Genomic DNA, 16,681 nt, shown 5'->3' with positions numbered 1-16,681 from the left:
GTTGACCTCCACCTAAATTTGTTCCCTGCACACATCTATTACACACCCATTGTTCATGTTCAAAATCACTTGGCTAAAATTGGAATCAGACGGTCTGCATGTGGAGAGGAATGTGACATTTTTCACCAAGACATTTAAATGTTATATTTCCCCCTTTAGGAGGCAGGTTGATCAAACTGTGAGAAACATCTGTTCTCTGTCTCCCAGCTGACGTTTACGTTGCCACCAGACATGATTTAAATGCTAAAAAGGAAAAAAAGAACAACAATGTGCTGCTGCTTAGAAAGTGAAAATGTTAAGTACTCATGAAAACAGTACATCCACCTTTAGTATACGCAGTCGCATACAGCGTGTCTTGATACATGTAAGTTCTGCTCTTTCATGCTGGAGGTGTATGTAAGATGAGGGTCTGTGAACATCCATTCAACCTGCTTTAGAGCCATTTACAGGTTGACAGCTGCCACAGGTTAATCTGCAGCTGTCACCCTCAGCAGAGACTCCAGTCTACAGTGTAGCTACACACACTTCACTGATAAACCACATTATTACACAGAATAATTACCAAATAAAACATCTACCCATAAGCACTCCCGCTCTCTCTCTCACTTGACCCCACACATGCTTTCCTTCTCTCTTCTTCCCTCCCTCCCTCTCTTCATGTCTCTCCGTTGCTTCTTTGTTTAGGGAAATGGGTTAAATGATGTTTAAATGTCAATATGGTTCAATTAATTTCCATCTCTTATTGGTTAACAAATTAGGGCTGCATTTGATAATTATTTTCATCATTGATTAATCTGCATTATTTTCTCAATTAATTGGATAATTGTTTGGCCAATGACATGTTAGAAAATAGGGTGAAAAACAGATCAAAACTGCTTGTTCTGTCTGACCACTCGCCTAAAACCCAAAGATATTCAGTTTAGAATAATAAAAGATTCTGTTCATGATTGACTTATACTGCAATTTTTTTGAGTTTCAGCCCTAAACCAAAGTCAGCAGGGTGTAGCGTCTGATTCAAGTCCGAACCAGGCCAGAAGACAGCTCGTGATGGGTTGCCTGAGACATGTCAATACATTCAGTCTGTTTGATTCAGTAATCTCCTGGTTTCAAAAACCTGGACAAACCTTCAGCCTGATTCTGAGAAACCCTTATATACTAGCTACAGTACATCAATAGGAATTGGGATAGTTTGGGATAGTTTACACAGATCATTGTCTGTCCTGTGCAGGTGTGTCCTCAGGATGACAACAAGTCCTCCAAACCACACAGCCATAAAGGTCGTCTGTTCCAACCCTCGAGTGTCTCCTGAATTAGTGCTCCTACAGCAGCAGGCATACCAGACTTTGGTTGTCATGGTTAGTGTACCAGCAGCATACTTGACTTTTGTCGCCATGGTTACAATAATGAAGAGTCATGGCTCGGTTAGGTTTAGGCACAAATACTACTTGGTTAAGTTCAGGAAGGGATTGTGGTTTGGGTTAAATTAACTACTTCCTGAAGATTAGACGATCTTTGTTGTCATGGTTACAATGATAACAATGTGGGAAACGGTCATGGATAAAAGAAACAATACAAGCTGCTAGTTTCACACAGGAACCGAACACCGCTCTCATCCTTCCACCCCAACCTCCTCCTAATGCGGACTGTGTCTCTGTTTTTGTCACCGCACTCTTTTCCCTTTGCTACTGTCATAATTATTACGGCCACTAGATGTCCCATAACAATAAAATGTATAATAACCTGCCGCACAGACGACCAATAGGCTTGTTTTTTTGTTTTGTTTTGTTTTTTTTGTTTTTTCACAGGAGAACAGTCTCCAACTTAAATACAGAAACAACAGACCTGCTGGACACAACAACATCAAAAATGAAACAGCATTGACGGTGATGTTTAGAAACCTGGATGAGTCTTGTATAGAGAGAGATGAATAATCAAATGTGAACATTACTCCATATACAGTATGATTCACACTAGGAGGGGACTCTGGGGAAAACCACTGGGATACTAGTGAGAAATTCAACCTTGATTTGAGACTATTGAAAAGTTTCTGGTATCCTCCCTGGATATTTTACATGCAGTGATGCAAAACACATTCACACACTGTATCTGCTATGTCCATGTTGCAGCGATACAATAGTGAAGATGTAAAAGTCACAAAAGGAAAACTCACCAACACACAGTAGGAGCTGTGTGCTCCCTTAAATCAGCCTCCAAAACTATAACTGGACCATCCACTTTGTGGTCTGACCCACTTTAAACCAGATGTTTCTCACAGTGTAGCCTTCTGAGACCTGCAAAGCTAATGGTGCTATAAACTGAATTTCAAAACAGAATCTGTGAGTGTGTGATGTCTATATTTTATTGATACCTTGTACAGTTTTTTAGGAAGCTTTGATTAAAATTTATGCTTTCAATCATCTTCATCTTGGGCAGCTACCTCATTTTAGAACCCACACCTTCATCTCTAAATGTTTATGTGGACTTAATGCTGGAATCTAACACGACTATATCAGTTTCTTAAAGGTCAGGGGAAGCAGAGCTGAAGGTAGAATTGACTGAGCAGCAGAGAGGCACTCCAGCAGAATAAGGATGGCCACTCTGATGCAGATTTTTTTTCTGCTCAGTGGGAGTAAAAGCTTCTCCGCTTTCAGGAGAGGAGGAGCGAGGAGCAGCTGGCCTTACCTCCGCCACAGGCACTCCCTCTGGAGGGCGACAGTGCAGAACGATCATCCCATTGATTGGCACCTCCTTCCCCTGGGGGTCCTGCTCAAAGTTTTTCCTCAGGTCTGCGTGGGGAGATAAGAGGCAGCTGTCAGGTGTCGAGTGTTACGGTCAGCCTGGCCTCAATCCTCCTCAGCAGCTAACATGCTGGCGTGCCCTCGGCTCTGCACGCCACGACCTTCAAAACCCACTACAGCCCGTGTAGGATAGAGAGGATCCAATGGCCCTGTGCTGGGTAATCTGTTGACAAGGTGGTTTGGAGGATACACTGGATAGAGGAAGTGAACGAGGATTGCTCTGATCATCCTGGGCATTCATGTGCATACAATAGTGACGGATCCTATTCTGCCCATTTTCAAAACTGCCTTTGATAGCTTACTGCGCCTCCACCATCCGCTGAAAACCTTTAAAATGTCAGCCTTTTCGGAAAGCAGGAATGCGCCTTTTGAAATTTCAACATGGCTTATGAATGGGTTTCATGTAGTCTCGGATCATGAGAGATTCCCCGCATATAAGGGATCTGAATACAGGAAAGAAACTCTATAATAGTGTCTCAAAACCTCTGTTCGGCTGGCAGGTAGATAAGTGCAAGTAAGTGCACAATGATATGTAAATCCCACAAGATAAAGATTTTGACACCACATCAGTCCTGTGATTCTTACTTTCTTCCAAGGACAAGAAAAGATGTTTTTGCTTTGTTGATGTTTAAAAGTATGTGATTTCTCTTCGGGGATGAATCAAACATCAAGTAAGAAAACATACAACACCCCCGAGCAGCAACTCTGATCTTTAGCTATTGGACAACAGTGGCTGTGAATAGCTGACTGTGTCCAAACTCAATTAGACAGCATTTGATTCAGGGAATTGATTATTTCACTGCCAATAAATCTGATAGCGCTTTTGATAAGATTATATCAAACAGTGAAAGGAATAATTAAAGAAATGCCCCGTTGTCCTGTAGCTCCAGTCTGTTAAGGGTTACAGTTGCAAGGCAGACATTGTAAATCATTTGTTGGACAGTTTTGGTAACCTGTCATGTTGTATCATCATAACTGTTTTTTTTTTTTTGTTTGATTTCAGTGACTAACAGCCAGTCACGCTCTACTTCGCTACACTTGAGGGCTATACTTTTTATTTGCTTTTATCTTTTATTCATTTTTTTATTTATTTTTTTATTTATCTTCTGCTCTGGTGGTCACAAGAAACAACTTAATCCGAGCAGCAATCAGGTCAATTTTTCATGGTATTTAATTCATATCCAGTGTCATGCATCACTGTCACTTAATCTTAGTCAATATTGTGTGTTCATCATAAATAAACAACGCGTGAGTTTACTTGGAAGTGGACTGAGATCTCAGTTGAGTTTTTACATCAACATATTGTGAGGCTGAACAGCTTAAATGACCATTTCTTATATTAACTGTTTAAAGGAAGAAAAAGATCACTTAAAGTTAACTGCTTGTTCATGTCAACCAAATTCTTTAAAGGTCCAATATTTTAAACTTACTTTACAATATATTTGTGTTTTTAAGAACCAAAAACCATCTCAATATAGTTTTACATCTCCTCTCTCAGGCGTCTTTATGGAGCTCTAGTAACAACAGGTCAGTGAGCCAATCAGAAGAGAGAAGGCTCTGATACTCTCTTCCAATTGGCTTTTATTTTCACAGTATTAATATAGAACCTAGACGTGCCTTATGATCAAAAAAGACATCACTTTTATACAATATGGAACTTTTAAAAGTTACAATTTAATGATTTAGACAATAGGAGAAAGACAAAGACAAAATAATTTTGGTCCCAAACCCTTATTCTGAAACACCCCCCTCTCATCAGACTCTTTTCTTTTCACTATTCACTTACATTGTTTTTTTGCTCAGTTGCACGTGTTGCCAAATGCAGCTACAAGAAACCCTGTGACATAGCTGCTACTTTAATGATCATAAAGGTGTCTCAATACTCACAGGCAATGCGGACAGTAGCCTTGCGACTCTTGGAGGTACCCAGGTGGCTCCAGGCCACACAGAGACACCAGTAGTCCTCGGGGCCATGGAAATCCTCCACCTGCTGACGGGACACATTGATCATCACCTCACGAACCTTCAGCCCTGGAACAAGTGAGAAGATCGCATCGTTAGCAAAAGTATACACAAAACATGTTTACATGCCCTACAGTTACATAACGTAACACTTCGGTCAGGTTCAGGTTATTTTCAAATGTAATTTGTTAAGTAATGACTCTCTGTCTCTTTAACTTTCTGAGTGTGCCAATCGTCTACAATTCCTACTGGGAAGCACAAAGACAAACTTAGCATAGCAAATACTTCCCAGCTATCACTGTGTAATGGAAGAAATAAAGCTAAACTGTGCAAAAGGGCTGGTTATTAAAATCCCCAGTATTTCAAGGAAGGCCTTTGCATTGTGAAAATATCCTTGACCTTGTCGTGACACCACGTAAAAACCCTGACAATGTAGAAAATTAAATGTTATATACTATAATACACTATATATTATATAGTTCTATTCTGGATTGAACTTTAAGAACAAAAGGTGATCTTGGTATGAAGCTAGCGGCTCTATAAACTACTTTGTGTTTTGTGTTGCCATTGCCATTTTATGTAATGGTATAACGTATTTTATATTTGCTGCAGAGGTCTGCAGCCATGCTAACACATTTTAGTTTAGCATACAAATTTGCCAATTAGCACTAAACCTGAGCTGCAGCTGAGGTTGATGAGAATGCCATTAGTTTTGCAGATATTTGGTTATAAACCAATGTGTTCGATGAAAGTCAAAAGTTCACCAAAGTCATTTTAATTCCCCCTGTCGGGAACATGAATGTGTGAACCAAATTCCATGGCAAATTATCCACTAGTTATCAAGACATTTTACTGTGAAGCAACAAATGTCAACCCCATAAAAGGTGCAGGGGGGAAAATTCAGTGGATCATCAAAGTGAGTTTGCATTGACCTCTGGGGAACATGAATGTCTGTATAAAAGTGTTGTGCCAATCCATCTGGTAGATGTTGAAATTTTGCAGGATAATCATGTTGGTGGGGTTACTAGAATTCATCGCTTGGGCATCATAGAAATCTGGATATACAATAGTTGTAGATGTATGTCAGTATAAGCCAGAAGTGTCAACCTGCTGGTGTCCCTGCTACTGACCACAGTCTAAGCTTCACTCTCTGGGGACCATGAATATCTGTACAAAATTTAATCTCAGTCTGTTCAGTACTTACTGTTTAGATATTTGGACCAAAGTGATGGACAGACCAACAAAGAGCCATGTTGCTATCATGACTAAAAACATATCTTTGGGTCTTGGGTTGGAATGGGGTTTCAAATTCGGTAGTACCAGTACGGTAGTACCTGTCGAGGTCACTAGGGTCAGGTCTTAAAGATGTATTAACAGGCCAGGTTTAGGTCTCTGTGTTGTGCATGTCTACAGTTAAGAGAGAATACTGAAACTGGAAAGCCCTGCATTCTAAATAAAGGTCCTTAAAGAGTCCTCGATCAATACTTCAATACAGGCTTGCATCAGTGATCAATGTCTTTCACAGGATTAGTTATGCATAAGTTCTTAGGAAAGGCTGACACACTTCCTAAATCAGTGCAGCCCCCTCCCCCCACCCCCTCTGCTCAGTGCTGAAAGCATCACTAAGGAAATTGGAAGAAACACAGCCCCCCCCCCAGGGTCCTCTACTGTATGTTTTGAGCACTCGATGCTGCTAACAAGAGGAAAGCCAAATCAGCTGTAGCAGAATTAGCATTAATAATTTGGTCTACACTTAACTGCTTCAAACAGCATATGTAGGCTCGCTGTGTAAGCGACACCAGGACAATATACTGTATTATGTAACTCAAAAGGCATGCGAACACAGCATGCTGCACAATGCTCTGATTATACTGAATGCATTAAAGAAGAAGAAGAGGAAAACACTCTGTTTGAAAATCCTCTTAGGCAACACGCTGCAGGACCCCGGTTGGAAATATTCGTCACCCTGTCACATAGCCTCAGATGGGTATACAGAACCCATATTTCATCTGAGTCATCGGCTTAGGGCCTGTCGCATGTGTTTTCTCACCGCTCCTCACAGCCTTTTGCAGCCTGTAGGCCTCATACCCACAACTGGATTAAAAGGCGAGGGATGTGCAATGTGCTCGGGACTGCAAAAAAGCCCAATACCCACACACCTCCATAACAAACCACTCCACCCCTGACCACTCTGGCTCTTGTGCATCCACTGTCTCTGATAAATGACTCTTTAATCTGACACACTCTTGCTAAAGTCAAACAGCCTCACGCTGCTGCCGCACAGCTTGGGAAGCACAGAGCTGACTTCCAAACGAGTACCGATCCAACCAACGTGAACGGCAGCTGGGCTACGCCAATGCATCCATGCTGCTGTTCGTGGTAAAATTAACAAATGGAGAACAAATCCTGGCGGGGAGTCTCGACTCTACTGGGTATAAATGACAACAACAGGGAAGTGGGCTTCTACCTTTTTGTCACACCAAACGTGGCTGACAAGTTGTGAAATGCTGATAAGAATTAGATGGTTTGTGTGAATTTGGTGCACTGCAGTGTATTTGGTGACCATGGTAGTTTAAATCATGATTGACAGGTCTGGAGGGAAAAAAAAAAAAGACACATTTAAGGAGAGAAATAAACAAAGCTGCGGCTCTATGGTTTGTGCTTCCTAGTCGCAGCCCCTGTAGAGACTTCGACACAAGCATAATTCATAATTTTCTCGAGCAGTGGCAGAGAGCTGGAAAGTGACAGTGTATGTGTGGGAAAAGAGACAGCAGAGAAAATAATGACTAATGACTTTCCATGATGCCCTAAAAAGTGTGTGAGCCTGTGGTTTAGAGGGAGAGGGAGAGAGAGAGAGAGAGACACAGAAAGAGAGAGAGAGAGAGAGAGAGAGAGAGCGGCAGTAAGCTTTCTCGACAGAGCGACACATTTCCCGGAGTCCAAACCGGCGTCGACAGGTGGTTCGCCGGAGAGACGGAGACGAGTGACGCCACTGTGTCATCTGTCAGCCCTATTTGTTTATACACAGAATACTGTTGACAGGGCTCATTAGAGTAAACCACTTGATCTGTTCTCCTCCCCAATCCCCTGCACACTCTTCGCAGTTTCCTGAGTCACTTGATAAATTCATCCAAATCGGCTGATTCACTCAGAGAGAGACTGGAGAGGTGGCTGGAAAAAGGAACTCAGTCTTGACGGTTCTGAGACCCAGTGAGGACGAGGGTGTTGCTGCTGTAGCTTTGCCAGAATGCAGCTTATTAACTCGACAAGTAGTTTATGTTGCATTAGGATCATTTCTGCTTTAAAAAAAGGTTTCGACTTCAGGGGTTTGAGTTCAGAAGAAAGCTTTTGTCTCATGTCATTTTTCTCTCTCTACACATATTCCCCTCCTCTGTTCATAAAAGGTAAATTGGGAATAGGGTGCGGTTCCATAGATCAATATTACACTTTTCAGAAAATGGCAATATGCGCCCAATGTACTGGCAAACCAGAAATAGTACTCCACTGGCTCTGAAGCAGTGGGAAAGGGGACATCTGGATTAGACTTGAGAGGGTCTGCCCTCATTGTGAAGGCTGATGTTTCATTTAAACATCTGTGTGGATGTCATTGTTGTAATTCACATCTGCATTAAACCCTTTGAACCCTCTGTTTAAGCCCCATGCTTACATCATTTACAGGCTTATGGCATCACCACTGCAGATCAGTGTTGGTAATGTTATTTGATTGGTGTAATATCTATGTGGGTGGGAACTGTGAAGTGATGTTAACAAATCATTCCAAAGTGTGTACTCTCCGTATGTAGCGTGTAAAAAGAAAAGAAAATGTGTATATGAAGAAAAGATTTGTATTTGTACGAACTTGAATTTCTCATGCAAATTTATTTCACAAGGTTTTAAAAGGTTGAGTTACAACGACAGACTCATGAACACAACTGCACAAGCTCAAAATGTAACGGACTCTAATTTGACCCGAAAGACACCCTCCCATCAAAAATGTGTGACTGTGAATGAGCTTGACAGTAGCACTCAACAGGTGTTGAAATAACATGAATGAAAATGTGTAAAGTAGCTAGTGTGTGGCAACATCTGAAGCTGCGGTTTCACACAGAACAATGATTTATTTATTTATTTTTTATTTTGATGAATGACAAATGGGAATGGTCTGTGTTTCCATTGAGTGATGTTATGCGAATTCAGCTGAGTTTTCTCCTCTTATGATGTCATTCCAATTAAACATGGCGGAAGATTTCGAGGATCTGCTAACTGTTGGGACAACTGCATCCACCACAATAGCCATTATAGTATTTATCCTTTATCAGTAAAATTATCATAATTAAATCCCCACAAATACTTTATATTAACTTATCATTTTTTGCAGATAGACATTATTTTAATCTGTAAGTATCAGAGAGTCATTTTCTGTTGCCACCATGTAGAGCTAGTTAAATACAGAGAACGGTTAAATATCAACAATGGAGGCATGAATCACAAAATGGTACAATTTTTTTTTTTTTTTTTTTTTTTTTTTTTTTTTTTTTAAAGGATTCTATGTTAAATTTTCTGAAATGGAAATGAATACAGGAGCTATTTAATCCCACTTATTTATTTTTTTTATATTTTCTTTTTTTTCCAATTTAGTGGATTGATTTTCTCAGTTATTAAAGAAATTAAATTGCTGTTATATATATTAGATTAGGTTTTGAGTCGGTGTCGGTTGCTGTGCATCGTAGCGGTTGTGTTGCGTGTTGTGAGTCTCATTGCGAGAATGAATGATATGGATGGGTACTGATATATCTGTTGTCATTAAAGAATTGTTTATAGATTCAAGGGGATCCCAGGAAGAGTAGCCACTGTTGCAATACAATGGCTGGGGATGTAACTAAATAAATGAATCAAAGATGTCGAGTGCATCTCGTGTACATAATGACGGAGATGCTAATCCCTTCTACTCTGGCAGCAGCCACTTATCAGGGCTTTTTGGGAGATAATAGTCTACAATGTTTTTGGATGTCATGAGACTTAACTGCGTTTCCATTTCACTTTTGCAAAATATTGCTTTGTTGAATAGTCTGAAAAGCCACCTCATGCCTTTTTTTGCGACATTTGACATTTTTTGAAATTTCATTACCTGCTTTTTAGTTTCAATTTCAAATAGAGCATTAAGCAGGTTAATGGAAACACAGCTAGTGAGTTCTTTTAAATGCATTTATTCTCAACAGACAGAAAAAAACCCCATCTGTGACTGTAAATGGTACAGCAGTATGTTTTACTGATTTGAATGACTGCAATTGCAGCTCAAAGAATGTGAAAGATAAACGAATCTACGGTCACTTATGTAAACCTGACAGACAGAAACAGAGAAAGCCTTTCTTCCACTGTATCACTCTTTGATCTAACATGAATTTGGAAAATTTTATCAAATATATCTGCTGAGGTTCTGCTAAAAATGTGAGGACTTTAAAATGAAAAGCTATTGTGAAAAACTTGATTGGCCCTTTATTATCAAGCAGCAGTGAGGTGGTTGATACAGCAGTGTATTCTGTCAGAATATGTGCAGAATAAAAGCAACTGTACCCAGCAGCAAAATAACAGTCTTGGTTGTCTGGTCAAACACTTACAATAATCTGTGGTTATAACTTTTTATCAAGTGGACAGAGGGAAGTTAATAACCTACACAGAAAGTCTTTCAGGAAAGGTCAAGGTGGATGTTTGGCTTTGCACCCCGCCTATCGCGAAAATCTTTGTCCAAGTCTATCCAGGATCCACATATTTACTTGCCTAACCTTATCAAAACCTTAACCATTGAGGAGCAAGATCAGAAAACCCTCAAGGAAGTCTTGTTAGGATCAGTCATGAGTCATTTGAGCCACTGAAGCTGATGTTAGAGATGACGTGAAAAACAACATTTTACATGTCCATGAAGCTATATTTATGTATTATATATTACATTTTTATTGTATTAGATAAGCCTATATAAAATATTTATTATATATTTATAATTTTTATCTTAGCTTCTTTTAGCTTGAATATTCATATTCACATAAAATCCCCCTGAAGCTTATTAGTATATATTAATATAAGTATTTAAGTAAACTCCACACTATACAACAGCATCACACAAACACACACACACACACACACACACACACACACAAATCCTTGTCTCACTATATCTGTAGGGACCCGTCACTGACATAATTAATTACCCGGCCCCTAACGCTGTTGGACCCCACAAGTATAGTGGACTCCCTGTTTTCGAACACCACACGTTTTAACACCTTTGTTCAACATCTGTGATGGGAAAACATCAGCTTCCCACACAGACAGAGAGAGCAGAAGTGTGTGTCCTGGTCGAGTTCAGTTATAAGCACTGAGCACTCCACAGGGCGTCTCTCCTGCCAGACTGCTGTCAGCCGAACACTCAGTCACACCAGACGGCAGGTTGGGAGAAACGTGTGCGCGCCTCATTCAAAAGTAGTTTAGCCGACTTTACTGACAGTAAGCACTGAGGCTGAGAGTGCTGGAGTGGACAACAGACATCAGCCACTCCATTAGCGTTCTCTGCCTCCATCATTGTTAGTTTTGTGGTTAGGTCATACTGAGACCTGCTTTGTAAAGCTCCTGTGTAGCTTTGTGTGCAATGAAGCAGGCAACAGAAAAGATGAGCACAGTGATTTGACTGTCAATGTGCAAGTTGCCTCGGGGTCTTCTACACTTTTAGGTGGCAGCCTTATAATACACTTCACACTGTATCATGCTTACACTGATTATTAAATATTAAAATAGAGCAATGTGAATTTTGAGCAATGCTTGTCCATCCAAGATCAAATGATGAACTAATTGCTGAAGAACTGACAGTAAACTTGGTTACTGTTCCGCTGACACCTCAGGTTGGCTAAACATCTCTAAGGAGACTTAATGAAATTTCAGAAAGTTGTTGGACTCTTAACGACATTAAATTTTAATTGGAAATGAAGATCAGGTTGACATCAAAACCCAGCATTGGCTAATTAATTTAGCAGACGTTGGGTTTTTGCTCGTCTGTATTTCTTTTGTCAAGCAAAAGCATGAGACGTTGGGAAGACGATGGATTTTGGTTATTTTTTGAATATTCTCACCGTGCCGTCGAACAGCCCTTTCCTTTGGAACTACAGTTTGTGAGCAGTTGAACTACCATATTACTACGCACAAGCACAACTGTGGCGCACACTGTATTACTCCACTGATCAGCTGTTAGAGTCAGACATCGCTAGGCTTATGTGCCGGTGCTCCTGCCGCTTCTCTAAACTGGCAGCACGCTGATCCAAATCTACTGCAGGTAATACACTGACTATAGATAAATACCTCACACAGCCCCACAACAAATAACCCAAACTGTCACTTTAACAGCACAACTTAAAACCAAAACAAATAGCATTGTCAGCTGTCGTCAGTATTCTACATCAAACTGACATCGGCTTTGGACATTGTCCTGACGGTGAATTTTGGTTACACGACGTTACAACCTACATTCACCCAAATATCAGCGTCTAACAGCGTTGGCGGCCAGCTGCGTTTCTGCAGGGCAGTGTTTACAGAAACAATGACATGGTTCATCATTGCGGTAAATTTCCATAATTTGGAGATTCTCAATGCTATTTGTTTAATGTGCCTATATAATATTTCTGAATGAAGCAATTGATCCTGGGTCGAATTACTCTTGTGCCGCTCATTTACTGTATATTGTGTTCAGCAGGCGTGAAATACCGGTGCACCCTCTGGGCATAAATGAATTTCATGCTGGTGACTGTCATTGTCTCTCGATATTGTATTTGTGCAAGATTGCAGCATTGGATGTTGTTTGCTGAGGCTCATCATGGACCACCCAATAGATCCATCAGACTGAGACAGAAAGGAGTCAGCTGCTGAGTGAGAGTCCTAATGTCACAAGCTGGGCCTTGATGCTAAAATCAGTTAAATACAATGCACATGACTTTTGCAATGACAGAACAATTTCAAATGTACCTGCCCTCTGTTTATAACTGGTGATGTTTATGGTACCCATCATTGCATCCTATACAAGACGGTTGGTTGGTCCTCTCTATCAGAAAGATGTGACATGCATCGCTACCTATATTTATTTACAAAGCCCTTGGGAAATTACCATCTTATATTACGTCTCAGTCAGATCAGTTGCTATGCACCAGTCTGGGTCACATGATTGGCTAACACTCCATGTGCCTAAGGTTAACTCTGAATTTGGGAAGACTGCATTTGGATTCAATGCCCCAGACACATACTATAAGCTGGAGAGCACTTTAAAAATGTATACTTTTATAAGTTTTCCACATTTTTCTTCCAAAACAGAATGCAATTGTTTTAACTGATGAGACTGTGTTCTGTAATCTTGGTATCTTATATGTTTAAAATTGAGTTATTTATTTATTTATTAGTTTTTTACAATTTTATTGTTTGTTATTTAAATTGTATTCTAAATTCTTTTTGGACTATCTGTTCATGAACTGTTTCTATTATGTTTTTATGTACATTCAGGTCTCTCTTGAATAAAATAAGAAAACCACTGTATATGTTTTTCCACTAGCTTCAGAAGCTTTGGCAGTGGTATGTGTAGGATCCTCCATTCATCCTCATTATCATCATTCTTGTGCCGTTTAATTATCCAAACCATCTGAGTTATGTGTGTGTGTGTGTGTGTGTGTGTGTGTGTGTGTGTGTGTGTGTGTGATCATGGTTGGTGAGGAGGAGAAGGTATAGTTAAAAGTTTTCTTCCATGTCTTCCAAACAGGGTGTGAAATTGCTGCTAACTTCCAGCCAACTGCAAGTAAATTATGATGGTGGCTGGTGAGTTAGTGGGTTTGACAGGTAGCAACCATCAATCAGAGCCTCTTTTCTACTCGATAAACCTTTTCCGATAGAAAAAAAGAACAAAAAAAAAAAAAGCATGATTGAATGGAACAGATGTTATATTCTAGATTCATCTGCTTCTGCAGCCTGTAGAATAGTTATCTTCCCCTGTGTTTGTATCAGACAAAAATATCCCAAACTATGCAAATCATATGGTCAGTTAGAGAGGAGGACTCCCACTGTGGCAGCCATGATAAAAACGTACACTCCTTTCACGTCAGCCAGCGACACAAATTCTGTTTGTTTATGTTAAATGCGCTCTTATCTTTCTCTGATAAACACCAACTTTGTGTCATCTCCTTTTGATGCTTTTCAGGAGCGGAGCAGATCCCACTCCTGATGCATACGGCGCTCCACGGACAGGTGCTTTTATCTCCTCTGGCTGCAGTGGTCGGCGGCACAGCGTGTCTGCATGCTAATAAAGCTAATCTCACTGAAATCACAGCCACTTTATTTATCTAGCGTTTAACATCTTGTCACCGGTTACGTTATGTGTTTCTAAAGATATGCACCGGTGAATGAAATACTGCACATATTCTGTATACAGTGCAACAAGTATGACCTGAACCTGTATACTCTTTTATTGCACTCATTTGCTGACATTCTCTAAATTAAGACACATCGCAGTTTCCACATGTTGCCAGTTCCAGTTGCCAGTTCCAGTTGCCAGTTCCAGTGCAATCATCTATCAGTTAATCGAATTTCCATGCATTCACATTTAAAAGGTAGTTTATTTTAATGGAGCTGGTTGACAGTGAACTCTAAAGTGCATATTGAAAGCAGTCAAACAGCTGATTGTAATGTTTGCCAAGTGGTGGCAGCAGTACAGTTAATTACAGCGCGAGGGTTTTCCTCATCCTTGATCTGTTTTTTGTCAGCCCTGTAATTCACCAGACCTGTCTGTCTCCCGTGCATACAGGAAGTAAGAGCTGTGACGTGACATTCATCCTGTATGTTGTGTTAACTCAAACTACATGTTTGTATCAGCCAGTACCTTCAACGTGTATGCATTTATGTATAGATCAAATAAAGCACGATGTGGAGCTCGCACTGAACATAAACACAGCACCCCCAATTGGTTTTGTCCTGTGACAGTTCCAATAAAGTTTACTCAAACAAGATGGCTGCAACCTCACCAGTGCTGACAAATAGAGAGAAAGGCAGCATTACCTTGTGAAATTCTACAATGAACTAAAAAAATTATAACAAAAAACGCAGACGGCTAACCATGCAGACAATATGTTCTGTTCTGCAGCAAAGTTAAGTTTTAAATCACAGACTATCAGACTGTGATTTAAAACTTTTGACAGCAGCCATGTGGGAAATCAGACCATGGAACTGCTCGAACTTCAATGTGCCAGAAAACCATCCAATCGTCCAAGAGCCAGATTGTTGATCTTTGAGGTGATTTATCAGGCATCATGACCCCCCCCCCAAACACACCTCAACAACAGATCTGGCAGAAATTTGGCCCAATTTTAAAGTTAGTCAGGGGTGAACAATTTGCATTTAACATTGGGCTTAATCCAGCTGTAGACAATCTCCAAACTTGACATGCAGTTAAAACATGTATTTTATTTTTTTTTGTCTAAAATCATAGAGCTCTGTTTCCAACGTAGTCAATAAAAGAAATAAATAAAAAACAATAAAAAAGCAAAAACTGGAATACCAGATGAAATAGGAGCAGCTGCCATTATAATCATGTTAAACACTGATTGACTTTCAGGTCTCTAGCCCTCGGACTCAGAAAAGGCACAGTCCAGTCCAGTTTACAGTGAGGAAGACCCTCATCTGATGACAGAAAATGATGAGAAAATGCAAATATTAGCATCATTTTAAACTGGCATGTTTGCACTGCAGAGGAAATGATTTTTGCATTATTCAGTTTTTAATAATTCAAAATAAACCAGAAGATTCTCAGAATATTGAACTCTAAAGAGCAAATAACATATTACACTACCTTAATTAACAAGTCGCAAAGTTGCCATGGTTACCACACGGTGGTAACGCTAATGGGGAGGCAAACTGTTGTCACCTGACCTCCTGTCTACATTCACATGGCAGACAAGCAGGGTGGCAAACACCGCTGCTTCCCATCTGGAAACCAGAGGCAGCCAGCCATCAAACACTTTACATATTTACATATGAACTGCAGGTAAGGCAGACTAAATCCACATGATGCACTTTATGAGCTTCTCAGTAGCGGAAACAGTTTAGTCAGTAGTATCTAAACCACTTTATCTGGAGGTGAAGAAGAAAGCCAGTGCATTTAACTTGGTGAGTACATTATTATTACCAAAACTAATAAGTCAGCAGAGTATTTAAGCAATTACAGTATTGGTCAGTTGGTCTTAATCTTTACACACACACTGTAAACACACAGCCATTCACATTCACACCTTTGGGTATTTAGATTCACCTAAACTGCATGCGTTCAAATTCAAACACCACACTAGGGGTGGGCAAGTCCTCAAAGTCAGCATCAGCATTTATGAGATAAATGCATCATTAATGAGCTACATCTGAACATATATTTCACTACCACTGACAGATTTGCCAAACATGAAGTATTTTCTGTTAATTAATCACATGAATGTTAAAACACAGGAATAAATACACAAGTGTTCATGTAGCCAGAGCCTAAAGTAACATGACAGTGAATGTGTGTGTGTGTATCCTATTGAAAATAGTATTAGTTCCAGTAGTATCGATACTTTCAGTGTTGATAGACCCACCCGTTCTCCAAGAGGAAAGGCTGTGCCATCTTTTTTAAAATCATCTGACTCAATATAATGGTATCACTGTTTAAGTCATATACTACTACCTGGAGGAGGGCAGTTTTTCTCCCATTCACACGCCGGTTTAGATGCAACGTCCAATCAGATTTACAAAGAAATAGAAAAGGTTTTTGTTCTGCAGTTAAGAGGTTTACTGGAGACTCTTTACCTAATACTGGAAAAACAACAGAATAGTTTTCTTAAAAAAAAAAAACATCCATGTTCATGCATCATCTTAAT

The 16,681-nt window shown here is 40.0% G+C and overlaps 1 protein-coding gene across 1 annotated transcript in view; it reads right to left on the bottom strand.

Moving 5' to 3' along the window:
* Nucleotides 1-16,681, bottom strand: part of unc5db (unc-5 netrin receptor Db) — a 120,814-nt gene that overhangs the window by 84,797 nt on the left and 19,336 nt on the right. The window contains exons 3-4 of the mRNA XM_023397699.2: nt 4,686-4,829; nt 2,683-2,786 (exon numbers count right to left, since the gene is read on the bottom strand). Coding sequence (XP_023253467.1) covers nt 2,683-2,786; nt 4,686-4,829 — 248 coding nt within the window. The remainder of the gene's footprint in view (nt 1-2,682; nt 2,787-4,685; nt 4,830-16,681) is intronic.

The sequence above is a fragment of the Seriola lalandi genome, unplaced genomic scaffold, assembly GCF_002814215.2.
Source record: "Seriola lalandi dorsalis isolate HSWRI2012SDOR001 ecotype SW California unplaced genomic scaffold, Sedor1 jcf7180002054883, whole genome shotgun sequence".
NCBI lineage: Eukaryota > Metazoa > Chordata > Actinopteri > Carangiformes > Carangidae > Seriola > Seriola lalandi.
Note: the sequence above shows the minus strand (reverse complement) of the source record. Positions and strands in the feature narration are given on the sequence as shown.